Below are 19,845 nucleotides of genomic sequence, written 5' to 3'. Positions count from 1 at the left end.
GTGCACACACACACCTTGATTATTAAAGTGTTAATCAGTGACTTTTGCTTATTTAAAATTAATCTAAACTCTAGCCTGCCCTCAGGTCTCTCATAATCTGGCAGTAGCTCATCTGACCAGTTCATGTTACACCACATTCATTCCCTTACTCTATGCTACAGCTATGCCAAACATGTTCTTCATATCCAACTCTTGTTCCCTTGTTCCAAATAAATGTTTATCTTGGCATCCTCTGTCTCCTATTTTACCTCCACCAAGGCTTAGGTCAAGTTTCTCATCCTGAGCATTTATCATATTTTAGACCATATAGTTCTTCACTATGGGACGCTGTCTCTGTGTGCAGTTAGTAGCTCCCTCTCTCTACATTCCAACAGCAAACCTCCTTTCTGTAGTCATTTGTAACATTTGTAGCTGTTACAATGGTCAGTTTCCCTGGGAAACAAAATTAGCCTCAGTTGAAAATTACTTGTCTAGATTAATGTTTCTTCTAAGAAGGTACCTCTACTGTGGAAAATAATCCTTCACCTTTGGGCTCTAGGGCCCACATTTAACCTCACATTTGGGATGTTGCTCTGTTCTGCATTGTAATTTAGACTATGAGGTCTAGGGGCAAAGAACCAGGGCTTTTGATTGTCACTAGTTTTATTTTTGTTGTTGTTTTGTTTTGTTTTTGGTAGGTTTTTGCTATGTAACCCTAGCTGACTTTGAGCATAGAAACCTCTTTCTTCAGCTTTCCCAGTGCTGGGATTGTAGGTTTGTGTCACTATGCCTAGCAGAGGACAGGTTTTATTCTTCTGTTTCTCCTACAGTGCTTGGTGTGGGCTCTATTTTCTTATTTTTTATTTTTTTGCCAATCCTGGGGACTGAACTCAGGGCCTGAGCACTGTCCTTGGGCTTTTCTCAAGGTTAGTGCTCTACTATTTGTGCCACAGCACCAGTTCTGATTTTTCTATTTATGTGGTACCGAGGAATCGAACTCAGGTCTTCGTGCATGCTAGGCAAGCACTCTTTCACTAGGCCAAACTCCCGGCCCGCTGGTGTGGTCTTTAGATATAAAGGTACCAAGATTATTTTGAATTTTGAATTTGAGCAAGAAAACAGAATTGGTTGGTCAATGTTATAGGGGCGGGGAGAGGACTTTGGATTTATTTATGAGCCCCTTAGGAAAAAAATTGAGTCAATGTAGATTGTTTCTCTAGATTAGCTCAGGTCTGGGCTCCAGACATGTTAGTATATAACCTGTAGATCTGTCTGTCTCTGCTTTTCCTACCTCTCTTCCCATGAATCATGTGCAGAATCTGGCTAGAAGCCAAATCACTTGAGTTAAAACAATAGGAAAGACCCAGAGAAAAGCAAAGTAGAGGGATATAAGGTACAAAAAAAAAGCTGAAAGGCCATGTAGAAAAATGAAAGTATAAACTTTGGGGGCAAGAAAGATAATGCTGGAAAGTATACTTTCTCCAATGATTATGCATCTGACCTTGGAAAACTTCAGAAATCCATGAACTATTATTTCCTCACAGTAAATGGGAACAGTAATTATTTCCTTAAAAATGAATTGAAATCATGTAAAGCATTCAGCCTGTGATCTAGTTTATAGTGCAATATTACTGTTTCTTCTCTTATTATCATTGCTACAATATGCTAAGCCTGCGCTAGTCACTCTAATGTATACTTCTTTCATACAGTCTTTTTAATTTAAAATTTCCCACATCCCAAAGATGTTTTCTTTTAACATGTCAATATATATATCTATAGTGTACTTTGATTAGATTTGCCTCCCCTTATCATGCAATCTTTATAAGAAAACATGTCAGGCAAATATTATTTTTTCTCATAAAATCAAGAAAATAGATATAGTTGTTAGATATGCTTTTTTTGGTTATTGCATCTCAGATTGGCATCAAGCTGGTAATAGTTTTCTAAAGTTAGATTGTAGAGATGATTGCATGGCATTTTCTGTAAACATACTAAAAACTGAGTCTTTCACTTAGGTAGGCATTATATCTCATATATTTTTTTAAAAAAGTCAACTAGCATCTGTGGCTCAGGCTGTAATCCTAGCTACTCAGAGACCACTTAAAGCCAGCAAAGTCTCTTATCTTACAGACTTTTTTTTTTTTTTTTTTGCCAGTCTTGGCCTTAAGCTCAGGGCCTGAGCACTGCCCTTGGATTTTTCTCAAGGCTAGAGCTCTACCACTTGAGCCTCAGCACCACTTGTGGCTTTTTCTAAGTATGTGGTACCAACGAATCGAACCCGGGTCTTCGTGCATGCTAGGCAAGCACTCTACCACTAGGCCAAACTCCCAGCCCATTTTACAGACTTTTTGAAGTGGGAACTGTGACTCAAATGGTAGAGCAACAATCTTGAATGAAAAAGCTAAGGTATAGACAGTACTCATATAAATAGTAATGGCACAAGACGTTTTTTGTTTTTTGTTTTTTTTTAAACCCTGTCATTGATTGAGTGGACTGTAGTAGTCATCTTCCATTGACCTTTTGGTCACCCAGCCTATAATCATCATTAGGGTACAGTAACACTTTGAAAGCCACCTTGATTTGTCTGTATTTCTCTCCATTCAACTTTGATAAAGTTGTGTGGTTCTTCCAAATGTGAAGTATCACCATTCCTACAATCAAACATTCCTGATAGCTGATAGCTATTCCTGTTAGCTGATAGTGAGCTTGCCTCTGTTGTTTGGATGAATATCAATGTTTTTTGAGGATACCAGACTGATGAAGTCCGTGGCATTCTCTTTGGGAGAAATCTCCTTCCCTCCCTCCCTCCCTCCCTCCCTCCCTCCCTCCCTCCCTCCCTCCCTCCCTCCCTCCCTCCCTCCCTCCCTCCCTCTCTCCCCTCCTTCCTGTCCTCTGCCTCCTCCTCTGTGTGTGTGTGTGTGTGTGTGTGTGTGTGTGTGTGTGTGTGTGTGTACACATGCATGTGTACATGTATGTGCACGCTGGTCCTATGCTTGTACTCAGGGACAACTAACAACTTTTTGATGGTTAATTGGAGATAAGCCTCTTAGACTTTCCTTTCTAGACTGACTTTAAATCTCAGTCCTTAGGTCTCAGCTCCCCAGTAGCTAGGATTACAGGCATGAGCCATAGGCACCTGGCTCTTCTTCTCTTTTAAAGTTGGCATTGCTTTCAAGGAAGTTAAGATGTCAAAGAAGTTATGAGAGAACTCTGGTGGTAATTCCTTCTCACCCACATACCAGAGGCTTGATTCAATTTCCTGATCCTTACCTTATGTAGCACATTGTGGAAAGATCTCAAAGCCATCTGGCCTAAGAGCCTTGATTTTGTTTCTTCTGGATTCACCTCAGGTTCTCTCTCTGATTCCACTGCTGCAATATCATTTCAAGGAGACAGCCCCTGGGAAGCAGAACTCTCCCTTTTGTCCCTGGGCTAAAAAATTCTTGAATGTAGATTTTCCTTCATTGGAACCAGTTTGGTGGCCCTCCCACCCTTTTCCTCTTCGGGTAATGGTGTTTGAACTCAGGACTTCATACTTGCTCAGCTTGCTTTGCTTGGCTAGTACTTTACCATGTAAGCCATACCTCCTGTCCTGTGTGTGTGTTTGTGTGTGTGTGTGTGTGTGTGTACACACACACTTGTGTAACAGTTCTGGGTCCTGAACTCAGGGCTTGGGCACTGTCCCTGAGCTGCTTTTGTTCAAGGATAGGTGTCTTATACTTGCCACAGCTCCATTTCTGGCTGTTTTTGGTAATTAATTGGCAACAAAAGTCTCATGGAACTGGGTGCAGTAGCTCATGCCTGTAATCCTAGCTACTCAGGAGTCTGAGATCTGAGGATCGCAATTCAAAGCCAGGCAGGCACTAAAGGTTGTGAAATTCTTATCTCCCGTTAACCACTAGACAATGGGAGTGGTGCTGTGGCTCCAGGGGTAGGGCAGTAACTTTGAGCTGAAGAGCTCAGGGATAATGCCCAGGCTCAGACCAAAAATAACAACAAAAATGTCTCATGGACTTTCCTGCTTAGCCTGGCTTTTAATAATGATCCTCTGATCTCACCCACCTAAGTAGCTAGGATTGTAGGTATGACCCACTGGCACCTAACTTTGTGGTTATTCTGGAGATGGAGTCTTGGAGACTTTTCTGCCTGGGCTGGAATTGAACCAAGATCTTCTGGATCTCAGTTTCAGTCTCAGTGGCTCAGGTATGAGCCACTCATACCCAGCTAGCCTTTTTTTTTTTTAATGTTTACCATATGCAAATTAACCCCAGCATAGATTACTGATATAAACATTTCTGTTACTGCAGTAATTCTTTTTGAGCTTAGTTTTGGAGGCATCTCTCTACTTTTCTTTCTAGCTCTCTGGGTGCATTCACCATCTTAGCTCCTACTTTGCAGAACATTCCACATTCCATGCTCTTAGTATAGGCAAAGTACAGACTGAAGTCTGCTTAGGTCCTTGGGATAGAACAGCAATGATCAAACCTTCATGACACTGTTCTTCAGGTAAAATCTGTTCGTTAGGCTAAGGAATGGCTTGACCCTATTCTTTGTGAATACTTAGTTATAAAGGAGCTAACATATCACTTATCATTAGGAGCTTATAGTCTATAGGTAACAGCTTAGATGGAGTTCAAGTTCTATGCCTCTGCTAGTATAGTCAAGCCTTTTCTGTTTTGTGATTCTGTCATTTGAACTCAGGGCCTTATGCTTCTAGGCAAGTGCTTTCTCGCTTGAGCCATGCTCCAAGCCCTTTTTACTTCAGTTTATTTTTCATATATGGTCTTGCATTTGGCAATGGCTGGCCTTGCACCATGATATTCTTATTTTTACCTCCCATATAACCAGGAATAGAGATGCATACCACCTTGCCTAGTTGGATTTTTGAGATAGATATCACAAACATTTTTTTCCCTAGCTGGCCCTGAACTATAATACTATCTTTTTGCCTCCCACACAGCTGAGATTTTAAAGAGTATATTATCATTCCAGCTCAGCCCTAATTTTTTTGTCAATTTCTTATTTTTTCTTTTTTTGTCAGTCCTGGGGCTTGAACTCAGGGCCTGAGCACTGTCCTTGGGCTTTCTCAAGGCTACAACTCTATCACTTGAGCCACAGCACTACTTCCAGCTTTTCTGTATATGTGGTACTGAGGAATTAAACCCGGGTCTTCGTGCATGCTAGGCAAACACTCTACCATTAGGCCAAACTCCTGACCCCTTGTCAGTTTCTTAGAATAAACTATTGGGACCTGGATATGTATGCATATATATATATATATATACACATATATACACATATATATACATATATATACATATATATGCATATATATACATATATATATATATATATATATACATATATATATGCTTTTTTTTTTTGGTTGGTTGTGGGCCTTGGACTCTGGGCTTGGATGTTATCCCTGAGCTCTTCAGCTCAAGGCTATTGCCCTACCCCACAGTGCCACTTCTGGTTTTCTAGTGGTTAACTGGAGATAAGAGTCTCGTGGTCCTTAGTGCCCAGCTGGGCTTTGGACCATGATCCTAAGATCTCAGCTTCCTGAGTAGCTAGGATTACAGGGGTGAGCCACTGTACCTGGCCTCATGCATCGTTTTTGAGACAGAGTCTTGTTCTGTAGACAAAGCTAGCAAGAGCTTTCCTGCTCTCAGTCTCTAGACTGTTGTAATTACAGCATGTGCTATCATGTCTAAGTTTACTCTTTCAATGAGATGAAGTTTCTTTATGTTCTCCAGTATGATCTCAAACTCTTAGGCTCCAGTGATCATCCTTTCTCAGTGTTCCAGGTAACTAGGACTTCAGAAATACCAAATTCAGCTTGGATAATAAATATTTAAAAGTCTAACCATGACCTTGGAGTCTGACCTGAGTTCAAGTCCAGTCTTTGCAATATATTAGCTATAAGGCCAAGTAGTTTGGAGTCTCTTTTTCCTGTCTGTGGTTTCAGATGAAAATGAGATAGTCTTACAGATAGATGGGAAGCCCTTGGGCTAGAGAGGCTGTTCTATAAACAAGAAAATCTTAAGGGTATAAGGTAATCCTTAAAATGGACTATGTGAGTTTCAAGAGAGACTTTGGTAGTGGTGTAAGGTGTACTGTGTAGCAGAAGATACATTGTCAGCCTGCACTCAGGCAAGGGTCCCAGTTGCCAGAGAAGCTGACCTACGCATCAGGGAGAATAAGCATAGCTTGCAATCTGTCCCAGTGCCTTAGCCAGATACAAGATGAGGCAGCAGCTCCCCCAGATGGTATCCCTCATGTTTCTAGGAAAACCCAGACGGTGACTTGCTTTGACAGACAGGGAAATTATTTCTCACAAAGCAGGCTGTTGTTTTCCTTCCTCCCCTCTTTGTTGTGGAGTCTGTATTGTCTATTCTGGAAGGCAATCCTGTTGATGTCAGGGATTTGTTATAGATTTTTGTTTTCTGTTTTTGTCTGTATGTATCTACATTATGTGTCTGTTTCTAGTTGTGCCTTCATTTGTTTGTTTTGGTGTCAGTCCTAGGTCTTAAACTCAGAGCCTGGTTGCTGTCCCTGAGCTTTTTCTGCTCAAGGCTAGCTCTTTACCAGGTGAGCCACAGCTCTACTGCCAGCTTTTTGGTGGCTAATTGGAGATGAGTCTTACGGACTTTCCTTCATGGGCTGGCTTTAGAAGGTGGTCCTTAGAACTTAACCTCCTGAGTAGCTAGGATTATAGGCAGGGGTCACTGGCACCTGGCTTTCTTTGTGTTTCTTTGTATGTGTGCATACGTCATTTTGTGTTTCTGTGAGTATGTATCTTTCTGCATTTAGATAAGACAGTAGAGGAAGGAGAAGAACATTGATCCAAGGAAGTAGAGGCTAAGAGAAAATAAATGAAGTCAGGGGACAAGGAGAAAGTTAGGAGAAAAAATATAGTGTGTAGGACTAGGAAGTAAAAGAACAGTCCAAAGAGCCTATTAATCTAGGCAAAATCTGGGCCCTACACAGTGGTAAGCAGATGCAAGATTCATCTTGTGGCTTCTGATTCTCTTACTGTCCCCGCTTCCTCCCCTTCCTCCCCCTCCCTTCCCTCCCCTCCCTCCCTCTCTCTCCTACCTTCCCTCACTCCCTTCACTCCCTTCACTCCCCTTTCTACCCCTTCCCTTCCTCCCTCTTCGCTTCCTCCTCCCTTTCCTTTTCCTTTCCTTCCCCCCTCCCCCTCTCCCTCTCCCTGATGCCAGGATCATCTGTGGCTTCTGATCTCTCACTGTCCTCCCCTCCCTCCCTCCCTTCCCTCTTCCCTCTCTTCCCTCCCTTCCCTCCCTCTTCCCTCTCTCCTACCTCCCTTCCCTTCCCTCTCCCTCCCTCTTTCCCTCTCCCCCTCCCCTTCCCTCACTTTCTTTTTCCCACTGACTTTTTTTTTCTTGCTGGAACCAGGGATTGAATTCAAGCCCTTGTGTTTATTCAGCTTGTTTTATTGGTTGGTGCTCTACTACCTAAGCCAAGTCTCTAGTCTGACTTTTTATTGGTTATTTTGGAAATGGAGTCTTGAAGACTTTTATCCTCAGACTGACTTTGAACTGTGATCCTTCAGATCTCATCTTCCTGAGTAGCTAGGATTGTAGGCATAAGCCATTAGAGCCCAGCTCTGATCCTTTAGGAATTAGCAACTGGGTTCTACACCCTGCTTTCCTTTAGACATTACTGGTATTTTTGCTTGCTTTTTCTTTTTCTTATTTTCTTTATTCTGTTTGTCTTGGGGCTTGAACTCTGGGCCTGGGCATTGTCCCTTAGCTCTTCAGCTCAAGGATATCACCCTACCCCTTGAGCCACAGTGCCACTTCTGGTTTTCTAGTGGTTAATTGGAGATAAGAGTCTCATGTTTTTGGGCCGGGAGTTTGGCCTAGTGGTTAAAGTGCTTGCCTAGCATGCATGAAGACCCGGGTTCGATTCCTCGGTACCACATACATAGAAAAAAGCCAGAAGTGGTGCTGAGGCTCAAGTGGTAGAGCTCTAGCCTTGAGAAAGTCCAAGGACAGTGTTCAGGCCCTGAGCTCAAGCCCAGGACTGGCAAAAAAAAAAAAAAAAAGAGTCTCATGTTTTTTAGTGCTTGGGCTGGCTTTGAACCTTCATCCTCTGATCTCAGCCTCTTGAGTAGCTAGGATTACAGGTATGAGCTACCGCACCCAGCTATTTGGTTTTTCTCTTTGTGTAGTTATTCAAATCTTTCTATGCATGCTTGTATCCGTATGTGTGTCATATTCAGTATTCATCATAGTACTAGAAGAATTGGTTTGCAGTGCATTATCTGATTCATTGGATTCAAAGGACTGATACCTTTCTTTTTATTCATTTTTTTTTATTCTCTTGTTTGAGAGAAGGGTTTTCTATGTAACCCACTCTTATCTGGAACTTGCTTTGTGATCCAGACTGGTATTGAATTGTTGATCTTGCCTCTTATTCCCCCCCCCTCCCCAAGCTGGGATTTACAGGCATGTACCACTATACCTGGCTTTTTATGCGTTCTTGTTTTGTTCTTTTCTTACCTCCTACCCCTATTTTCTCCCTTCTCTAAATATATCATTTCTCTGAAAATATGTAGTGGCTGCTCTGTACAGGCTGCTGGATATACAAGACTAATAATGGAGACCCAATTTTTGCCTAGAAAGATTTCTTGTATTATTGGGACAGAAAGGCTTATTTGCCCATTTCTGATATGTGTGGTGACAAAATATGAGCTTGGCATGCTCTAGAAATACAGAAGAGGGAAATGAAGCTATCCAAAAATGTCAGGAAAGACTGTAATCATAGGTACTCAGATGAGATCTGAAGGATCGCAGTTCAAAGTTGGCCTGAGCATAAAAGTCTTCAAGACTCCATTTCCAGAATAACCAATCAAAAGTCAAAAGTGATGTTTGCATTGAATTTGAGGAAATGAACAGGAGTCTACCTGAGGAGAGGACTGAGAAGGATGAGCCAGGAAGAAGCACAAATATGATGTCCTTAGAAGCCTTTGAATTAATGGTGTTTAGTCTTCAACGTGGAATGTAACAGTTGATCAAGGAGGGAGAGGCCCAAAAAGCAGGAATTAGGCACATCTGTGCCATACTGAGGAACTTGGACTTTATCCCAAACAAAATAAACTAGAAGTAAACAGAGCTGGCTGTAATTCTGATTGAAGTTATGTCAGGAGCAGGCTTTTCTGAGGAGGTGGTACTGGGACTTCATTTGTAAAGATGAGCCAGAGTTTATCAGCTAAAAGAAAGAGAGCATTCCAGAAAGGGAAACTTTATGAATAAAGGAAGGTAGGTGGCAAAAATGTTTGCAAGTTTGGGAAATATCTATAGGGATATTCTAGAGATTGGTCTCTTTATATGTAGTAATATGCACATTTAGTGAGTGGTATGACTCTCCCCCCCCCCCCGCCCCAGACAAAAAGAAAAAGAGAGTCAGGCACCAGTGGCTCATGCCTATAGTCCTAGCTACTCAGGGGGCTGAGATCTGAGGATCTTAATTTAAAGCTATCTTGGAAAGAAAAGTCTATGAGAATCTTATCTCCAATTAATCATCAAAAAGCTGAAAGTAAAGTACTAGCTAAGGGATAGTGCTCATGCCCTAAGTTCAAGTCCCAGTAAAGGCATAAAAAGAAGAATACAAAGAATCCAGCCTGGGGCCGTGAGTTTGGCCTAGTGGAGGAGTGCTTGCCTAGCATGCACTAAGACCTGGATTCAATTCCTCAGTACCACATATATAGGAAAAAAAAAACCAGAAATGGTGCTGTGGCTCAAGGGGCAGAGTGCCAGCCTTAAAGAAAAAGTCCAAGGACAGAGCTAAGGCCCTGAGTTCATGCCCCAGGACTGGCAAAAAAAAAAAAAAAATCCAGACTGGGCCGGGAGTTTGGCCTAGTGGTAGAGTGCTTGCCTAGCATGCACGAAGACCCGGCTTCGATTCCTCAGTACCACATACATAGAAAAAAAGCCAGAAGTGGTGCTGAGGCTCAAGTGGTAGAGCTCTAGCCTTGAGAAAGTCCAAGGATATGGCTCAAGCCCAGGACTGGCAAAAAAAAAAAAAAAAAATCCAGACTGCTAGGCAAGGTGGCTCACTCCTGTAATCTCAGGAATACGCAGAGGCTGGGGGTTTGGCTTAGTGGTAGAGTGCATGAAGACCTGGGTTCAATTCCTCAGTACCATATACATAAAAAACCAAAAGTGGTGCTGTTGCTCAACTGGTAGAGTGCTAGCTTTGAGGACAGTGCCCATGCCCAGAGTTCCAGCCCCATGACCCACAAAAAAAAAAAAAAAAAAAAAGGAAAAGAAAAAAGAGAATCCTTCCATGTAGTTTGGGATGACAAGATCACACCACTGTGCCCAGCTGTGGATTGAGAAGGAGATCTATTGAACTTTTCTGTGTGGTTTGGGCTCAAACTTTGACTTCCCCCAGTTCTCAGTCTTGTAGGTAGCTAGTATTAGAACCATGAACCACTGACAAATGACTAGGACCACTGCTTTTAAAAAACAAACAGGCAGGGAGTTTGGCCTAGTGGTAGAGTGGTTGCCTAGCATGCAAGAAGACGGGTTCAATTCCTTGGTAACATGTACATAGAAAAGCCAGAAGTGGTGCTGTGGCTCTAGCCTTGAGAAAGCCCAAGGACAGTGCTCAGGTCCTGAGTTTAGTCCCCAGGACTGGCAAAGAAAACAAACAAACAAAAAACAAAACACTAAAAACAACTGCTTTTAGTGATAAGAAACATAAAAGTAATCTTAAGGTAGCATTAATTTTGAGGTAGAGTTGATAACAATATGAGAAGGATTTTTTTCATACAAACTCATGTTTTTTAATTTTACAGTTACAATTATATGTTAATTATATAAAATGAGAGCCTTCATTATGATATGTCTATATATACAAATAATATATTTTGATCATTTACCCTTTATTTCCCTTCCCTTTTTCAGCTTTCCTAATTTTTTTTTCTTTTTTGACTTTATTGGAGTTTGAACTCAAACTCAGGGCCTCCCACTTGATAGGTAGGCAAGCACTCTACCACTTGAGCTGCATCTCCCTGTCTTTTGGCCTTTAGTTATTTTTTGAATATAGTCTTCTTGTCTGGGACCAGCCTCATACTGCCGTCTGGCTACATATGCTTCCTGAGTATCTGGGATTATATGCCCATATCACTGCATCCAGCTCACAAATAATTTTAAATGAGCTTTGTTATGAGCTTTTCATCCAATATACTTTGATAATATTATCCCTTGTTTGTTTTCTTTCCCTCCCATCTTCCACTGGTGTTCTTGCTCTTGATGATATATCTAAGAATCTATTGCCAAATCTAAGGTTATAATGACATACTCCTGATTTTATTCCAAGATTTAAGGACATTTGAAGCTTAACATCCATCAATTCTAAATCTCTGCACCTAGAACATGCTTTTCCCACAGCATTCTCAGTTGAAGGCACCTCCATTGTTTGAATTGCCTAGGCCAAATTCATTCTAAATTATCTGTAATTCCTCTCACATCACATCCATTGGTAAATATATCCCAAATATAATCAGTTTTATAATTTCCTAACATATAACCAGCCATACTATTTTCTTTATTTTCAGTATAGCAGCCAGTGAATTTTCTTTTTGAAATATGCACCCAGTTGTTGCACTCCTTTGCTCCAAACCCTGAAATAGCTCTGTGCTTCACTCAAGGTGAAAACCACTGTGTCAAAGAATCTTGTTTGATCTGGCTCCCACTCATCATTTTGTTCTCTTTCCTACTTGTGTCCTTCCTGGTTTACACACTTTAGCCATATTCCTTCCTGTCTGTCAAGCACTCTGCTTCAGGGTCTTGATTGGGGGCTCTTACCTCTCTACCTGGAATAATCTTACCCCAGATACATATTTCACAAACGTCTTCATGCCCTAAATACTTTGTAACTTCTCATATTTTATGCTATCAAGGCAGAGTCACCTCTAATCCATCAGATTCTCCCCTACCCCCAGTCCTGGGGCCCTGAGCACTGTCCCTGAGATTCTTTTGCTCAAGACTAGCATCCTACCACTTGAGCCACAGCTCTACTTCTGGCTTTTTGGTAGTTTTTTGGAGATAAAATATCATGGACTTTCCTGCCTGGGCTGGCTTCAAACTGTGATCCTTAGATTTCAGTCTCCTGAGTAGCTAGGATTATAGGCCCAAGCCACGAGTGCCTTTTCTTATGCATTCTGTCCAGTGCTTTCTTATGCTGTGTAAATGTGTCACTATTGACCCCAGTTAAGAAGATTATCTTTTTTTTCCCCTCTGGGGGAATGTATTCTAATTAGTGATCTATTTCTGTACTCTTGTCCTAGGATAAAGGTTCCTCAGCCAGTATCCTAGGCTAGTTTTGATTCTTGAGTTCTGCTGTTGTCAAGACTGGAGATGCTAGGGTAATGCAGTTTTTGTTTGTTTGATGCCAGTCCTGGAGCTTGAACTCAGAGCGTGGGCACTGTCCTTGGACAATGTTTGCTCAAGACTAGTATTCTGCCACTTGAACCACAGCACCACTTGCAGCTTTTTCTGTGTATGTGGTACTGAGGAATTGATCCCAGGGCTTCCATGCTTGCTTGGCAAGCACTCTATCACTAGGCTATACTCCCGACCCCAGTTTTTGACATTCAGTTCAGATGCTTAGCAAGCTGAAACCTTGGATGAGGGCTCTAGGATTTGATGTGTATCATATGTCCAATGTCATGGTGAGTAATCAAGGATGATTCCAATGTAAGGGCCAGGCTTTTTCATCTTTCTTGGCTGCTCTTGAACCTTGGTTCTAGAGATCATTTTCTCAGATCTCAGCCTCCTAAGTAGCTAGGAATATAGACATGAACTACCAGTGCCTGGCTACCTTAAAATTTTAAGTAGATAAGTTGGGCTAGTTAGATATGTGCTTTATAAAAGTCATTGCAGTGTTTATATTGTAGATCGACTGGCAGAAATGAGACTTAGATGTACAAAGATGAGTGAAGAATAGCTTCTGATGTCACTTGGAGACAAGTATTCACCCCTGAAACATCTGTATCTCAGCTCTATATCACTGGCACTTGAAGCTGTCATAGGTAAAATGTGTGTCTTTAAGCCAACTGTGGTAGTGAATGCTGATAATCTCAGCATTTGAGAGGGTAAGGCAGGAGAAACATGAGTTTGAAGCCAGCCTGGACTCCAGAGCAAGCACCTGTCTCAGAAAATAAAATCAAATGAGACCTTGCTAGATGTTTTAAGTGCACAAAAACTGGAAGGCATGAAGCTCAAGACTTGTGGGTTTGAAATACTGAGAAGAGTAGAAGATAGGTAGCAAGATTGGATAAGTCATGGGTTCTAAGGTAGAGTCTAGGAGAGCTGCCCAGATCCTTGCAACCAGTGTTGATTTTCTGGCTTTTTGCCGTAAGGGAGCTGGCTGAGCCTATGTTGTGGAAGTTCTGTGGGGATTCTGGATTGAAGTCTTTCTCTTCTCTGTTTCCACCCACATAAACTTCACTACTGTTGAATTACTCTGGATGGGGTTACATGCTTTGTGCTGCCTCTGAGAGATCAGTGTTCTGAGCTAAATATACCGAGTGACAGCCGGTGCCTTGGAGCTTAGGCAAGCCTACTGAACTATAGTTCTAGCCAGTGCTGCATTCCACAGGGTGAGGCAGGACTTGGACTTCAAGGGAGCCCCTTTGGACCTTCTTGAAAGAGGAGCTGCATGTTCTGAGTCTAAAACTGTAAATTCTTGTTATGAGAGCCAAAAGCTGCCTGTTTTGTTTTGATTTTCCTTTTAAACTTTGTTTTAAATAAGACTTTAGCTATTAGCTGGCTGTGGGAGCAGTGTTCATGTTCAGACTGATGTGTGATAGTGCTCCCCTCCAATATTTTGGGCATCACAGTTCTGGTTCAATGTAACATTCCTGTTCTCTTTGTTTATGGTGGGATAACTGGGAGCTTCTCCCAGCAAGTATATAGTTTGTTAAGGAGAATAGATTTATGGCTCACTAACAAAGGAATGTTCAGGAGCTGTGGGAGCATGGCAAAGGCCATTCTTTATCAAGAATCCTTTTGTTCTGTCCTTTTCTTAACCTCCTCCAGTAAGAATTACAGCTAACCTTTGTGGTGTGCTTTAAAACTTGAACAGGGGGCCGGGAGTTTGGCCTAGTGGTAGAGTGCTTGTCTAGCATGCACGAAGACCTGGGTTTGATTCCTTGGTATCACATATATAGAAAAGCTGGAACTGGTGCTGTAGCTTGGGTAGAGCACTATCCTTGCGGAAAGCCCAAAGACAGTGCTCAGGTCCTGAGTTCAGTCCCCAGGACAGGCAAAACAAAAACAAAAAAAACTTGAACAGAAGATAGGCACCGATGGTTCACACCTGTAACACTAGTCACTTGGGATGCTGAGATCTGAGGATTGTAGTTTGAAGCCAGCCCAGACAGCAAGTCCATAGGATTCTTACCTTACCACCCAAATGTTACAAGTGGAATTGTGGCTCAAGTGATAGAGCACTAGCCCTCAGCAAAAACAAGCAAACATCCAGCAACAACAACCATTAAAAACCTCAGAGACAGGACACAGTCTCAGTTCATGACTTCAAGCCCTCAGGACTGGCGTGTGTACAAGTTTAACGGAATGTTTTTGTGTACAGCAGGAATCGTAATCTCTTTGCCTATGAGAGTATGAAGATATCATACCTGAGTAATCTGGGCTGCACCTATGCGTGGTGGGAACAGTGGAAAAGTAGACCACACTGTCTTCAGAGTGGGCAGCTATTGTCAGCTCTTGCATGTTGTTGCCAGGTAGATACAGGAATCAGGAGTGAGGCCAGAGCTCCATTTGCTACCATCCCATGTATGTGTCCCTGGGAGAATAAGGTGGAATCCATGTTGCTTTTTCTTCCTTCAAAGTCATGCAGCATCACAGTTGTGACATTCCCTTAGTTAAAAGGTGTGTTGGTCAGTTTCTTTTATTATAGGCAATTATCTTATAAAGAGAAATTATTTTAGCCAGTGGGTCTGGAAGTTCTAGTCTAAAATGCAGTAGCTTCTTTGCCAAAGAGCAAAGAAAAAAGGAAAAAGGCAGCATTAGGTAAGGTACTGCAGACACCTTCCATCATATGCCCCAGCTATTTAAGGACAGCTCACTTCTCAAAAGTTCTGCTGTCTCCTATTGATATCCTGGGGACCATGCCACATGGACTCTTGGAAGACATTTGTCCCAACTACAGGAATTAGTCACTATGACAGCTTATAGGAAAGGGAAGGGGCATCTGCCTTTAATGGAAGGACTGTCCAAGAATCTGTGGACATGTTTAAAATCATCACATCAAGTAATTTCGCTTATCTAATCCTAACTTGAATTGGGGAAAAGTCTGCTATTTTTTTTTTTTTTGCCAGTCCTGGGCTTAAGATCAGGGCCTGAGCACTGTCCTTGGATTTTTCTCAAGGCTAGAGCTCTACCACTTGAGCCTCAGCACCACTTCCGGCTTTTTCTAAGTATGTGGTACCGAGGAATCGAACCCGGGTCTTCATACATGCTAGGCAAGCACTCTACCACTAGGCCAAACTCCCGGCCGGATTTTTGAGAATATTAAAATCTCATTTGTAAAATAGGTATGGTAATACATTGTTTTTTTTTTTTTTTTTTTTTTTTTTTTTGCCAGTCCTGGGCTTGAGCTTAGGGCTTGAGCACTGTCCTTGGACTTTCTCAAGGCTAGAGCTCTACCACTTGAGCCTCAGCACCACTTCCGGCTTTTTTCTATGTATGTGGTACCGAGGAATCGAACCCGGGTCTTCATACATGCTAGGCAAGCACTCTACCACTAGGCCAAACTCCCGGCCCCAAGTAATACATTGTTTTTGAGGATTAGATGAGAAAATGTTGTGTAAGTTCTCAGAGTATTACTTAGTATGTAAACAACATCAACATTAATTCATTTCTTTCTCTCATTTTAGAATTCCAATCAGTTATCACTTACCTTTTGCTAATTAAAAGAAAGCACGAAGAAAGATTTTCTAATTTATTTGTTTATTTCAACTATTCAGGGGATTGAATTCAGTGCCTTACACTTGCTAGGCAGGTGCACTACCACTTGAGCCATTCCTCCAGCACCTTTTTCCATTGATTATTTTTGAGGTAGGTCCCACTTTGGGCCAGGGCAGGCTGGGCTGCTCCAGTCACCCTCATGTGCTCCTGTGCTTCTTCCTATTGCTTGAGATGATAGGTGCACACCATGCACCTATCCACTGGTTGAGATGGGAGTCTCAAGAACTTATTTTCGCTGAAGCTGGTCTCAAACCATGATCTTCTGGTCTCTGATTCCTAACTAGCTAGGATTACTGTCTAGAGCCACTGTAAGTAAGAGATTGCTGTACGTGGGCTATCTCATACTAAGCAAACACTTTTATATTTGGAGTTACACCCCTAGCACATTTGTTATTTTGTTTCCTGATACAGAACCTTATTATTTTTTGTGCATGTTTCCTTGGACACAAAATCACTTTGCCTCTGTCTCCTGAGTAGTTGGGATTACAAACATGTATCACACTGTACCCTATTTATTAAACCTACTTATAAGTAGGTCTCATATTTTTTAATAAAACATATAATAAAGAAGAAAGTACAGTCTCATTGGCAGCTAATACATATGGAAAGGTATGTGAGTGATATATGGTACATTTTTGCATTTGTCAAGTGGAATGTGCATGGATATTTGGAGCCAGATAATCTGTGGAGATCTTGATGGGGTAGTTCCTACATTTCTCATATGAATTGTGTGCTTTTCTTCTTGCAGTTCCTGAGGGAAGACCTCAATTACCATGACCCAACAGTGAAACACAGCACCTTTCATGGTGAAGATAAGCTCATCAGTGTGGAGGACCTGTGGAAGGCTTGGAAGTCCTCAGAAGGTAATGAGTGGGCAGCTTCAGTGTCAGTGCCAGCTATTGGGAAGTTTGGAGAGGAGAGGAGATGGGTAACAACTTAGTTTTACAAGGACATGAACATAAAATCTTTAATAAAAAGTTGGTTATTGAAATGATTCAGTGAAGTCACTGAATGAGAATGACTGTAGTCACTGCTGGGAAGGGTGAAGGTGCTCCACACAGAATTGGAACTGTTCTTTATCAGAATGCTTTTTGAATTCCAGTGTGTATTTTTCTCCTCAGATCACCTCTCATAGGATCTCCCAGCCTGTGCTGCATTATCGTTAGAAAGGAGAAACGTGGTGTTGCCTTGAGGCAGCCCCTTACCTGGTGCCAACTCTGCTGTCCCAGATTATTCCAGGGTTAGGTGGATGATGAGTTCTTTTCTGAGTCTCCTCTTTTGTAAGTTAAATAGCGCTGGTTCTTTGTGGAAAACATTTACTCCATTTACTCAGTCTCTTTCTTGGCTTCCTGTAAACATCTTTGTTATTGTCTTTCTTAGTTCCTGGAGTTGGACAGAGACTCCTAAGTATAGTTTTATTTTTACAGAGTTGACATAATCAACTCAGTTGAACTGGATAGTCAACTTCTCAGTTCTGGACCCCATACATCTGTTAACACAGTTTGATTAGATGCTAGTGCCTTCAGTGGGCACACCAGCCTGGCTCATGTTGAATTTTATTAGTGAAAACATTAGGTCTTTTTCATATGTAAAACTGCCAAACTATGACTACTCTTCTGGAACATTTTCCCTTTCTTTCTTTCTTTCTTTCTTTCTTTCTTTCTTTCTTTCTTTTCTTTTCTTTTCTTTCTTTTCTTTCTCTCTTCTTTATTCTCTCTCTTCTCTCTCTTTCTCTCTCTTTCCTTCTTTTCTTTTTTCTCCTCCCTTCCCTTCCCTTCGCTTTCCCTTTCTTTCTTTCTTTCTTTCTTTCTTTCTTTCTTTCTTTCTTTCTTCCTTCCTTCCTTCCTTCCTTCCTTCCTTCCTTCCTTCCTTTCCTTTCCTTTCCTTTCCTTTCCTTTCCTTTCCTTTCCTTTCTCTCTCTCTCCCTCTCTCTCTCTCTCTCTCTCTCTCTCTCTCTCTCTCTCTCTCTCTCTCTTTCATTCTTTCTTTCTTTCTGTGCTGGTCCAGGGTCTTAAACTTAGGGCCTGGGTGCATGCTATCCCTAATCTTTTCTGCTTAAAGTAAGCAGAGTGCTTTTGAGCAAAAGCAAAGGTCCACTTTTAAGAGTCTTGACATAGTAGAATCATCCTCTTATATATATAGCTAGAGCTTCCTTTGATAGTAACAATATTAGAAGCATTCTCTTCCTGGGGCTTGAACTCAGAGCCTGGGCTCTGTCCTTGAACATCTCTCTAGAGTAACAATTTCCAGATTTACAAAAAAATGTAATATATTCTGGCACTGGATCAAACTGGCTGGCCTGAATTTAGCAAGCTGATATAGACATCAATAGTGATCACTTGCAGTTGAAGCATTAGTGGGCTAATATCAATTCTATCTGTGTGATTAGTGTTGTTAGCACTTTCTGGCATGTTGGAAGCCAGTGTTTTTATTCTATGTTATTTAGATCTTTGCTGAATAGCCTGCTAATCTCTACATTAATCCTCACTGGACTTTAATAATAATAGCAATTCAAGACAACTTTGCCTTTATATAGTATTTATTAATATATGTTTGGGATTAGTATAAGTGTTTTATGCATATTACGGAGTATAAGATACACATGCACAATGAGATCAAAAGAGGATAGTTTTAGGAAAAAAGCACCAAACTGTAATACCCAAGCACCTCTTCATATGTATATAAAATAATATAAATACTGAAATGAACTCCAAAGATAAGGAAACAAAGGACCATTTCTTAATTTGTCTTTTCATTTTTAGATGACTCTATTTTTTTTTTCTGTCCTGAAGCCTGAACTCAGGTCCTGAGCACTGTCCTTGTAGACTAGAGCTCTACCACTTGAGCCACAGCACCATGTCTGGCTTTTTCTATGTATGTGAGACCAAGGAATTGAACCCCGGTCTTCATACTTGCTAGGCAAGCACTCTATCACTCTGCCAAGCTCCTGGCCCCAACTCTGTATTTTTTACCTCACACATGGTGTACATAGGTGCACATCTGAGGGAATGTGAGGGGAGGACACAGAATCTGTGGAAAACTGGTGAAAATGTGCAGCAGCAGGGCCCTTTGGCTGCTCTGGGGCATTGATAAAAGTGAACCAAGCAACTCATGGGTGAAGATGAGAGGGAGTAAATGAGAGAGAATGAGGGAATAGATGATATTAAGCAAAAGGAAAAAAATGTACTTATTATCTGGTACATATAATGGTAACCCCATTGTATATCACCTCTAAAACAACAATAAAGTAATTAGAATTACAAGTACTAACAAATATAGATACTATGGCTATCTCCATTTACAGATGAGGAAAATGGGGCAAATGCAGCGGTTAACTGAAGGAGAGGTAGTTACTAACTACTCAAAGTTACTTCAGATCTCACAAGTTAAGGGTATGGTCCTCAACAAGATGGCTTTTACTTCAGACGTGAAGTAAAGCTCTAGGACCTCCCACAATCTGCTTGGGTTCCATAATTCATTAGGGCTATCCACAGTGTTTAGGAAAGCCCTTTATTTACCACCATAGTTTGATTATAAAGGCTATAAATTAGGAGTAGCCAAAAGATTTAGAGATCTGGGAGACTCCTGAATATGGCACTTGTGGAATCAGATCACTTCGTGCTCCTAGCACATCACTATATTTGTCATATAGAAAACTCAACTAAACTTTGGTTTTACTTTCATTAAAGTTTTATTTTCATCTTTCTGGTGACAAGCCCCCTTTCTGATCCATCTCATTATGATGAATCCAAGTGTGACTCAAGAGGCCAACCCTGAAAAGAAAGGTACCCTTGACTGGGGATATAGCTGAGTGACAGAGTCTTGCCTAGAATGGGCAAGG

At 41.4% G+C, this 19,845-nt stretch overlaps 1 protein-coding gene across 3 annotated transcripts in view; it reads left to right on the top strand.

Moving 5' to 3' along the window:
• Positions 1 to 19,845, top strand: part of Stim1 (stromal interaction molecule 1) — a 168,261-nt gene that overhangs the window by 96,230 nt on the left and 52,186 nt on the right. For all 3 annotated transcript variants that reach the window (XM_090348303.1, XM_090348302.1, XM_090348305.1), the window contains exon 3: positions 16,753 to 16,867. In XM_090348303.1, the coding sequence (XP_090204429.1) occupies positions 16,753 to 16,867 (115 nt within the window). The remainder of the gene's footprint in view (positions 1 to 16,752; positions 16,868 to 19,845) is intronic.

Source organism: Megascapheus bottae, chromosome 16 (genome assembly GCF_031878675.1).
Source record: "Megascapheus bottae isolate mThoBot1 chromosome 16, mThoBot2.hap1, whole genome shotgun sequence".
Taxonomy (NCBI): Eukaryota; Metazoa; Chordata; class Mammalia; order Rodentia; family Geomyidae; genus Megascapheus; species Megascapheus bottae.
This window is presented reverse-complemented; position numbering and strand designations above follow the sequence as displayed.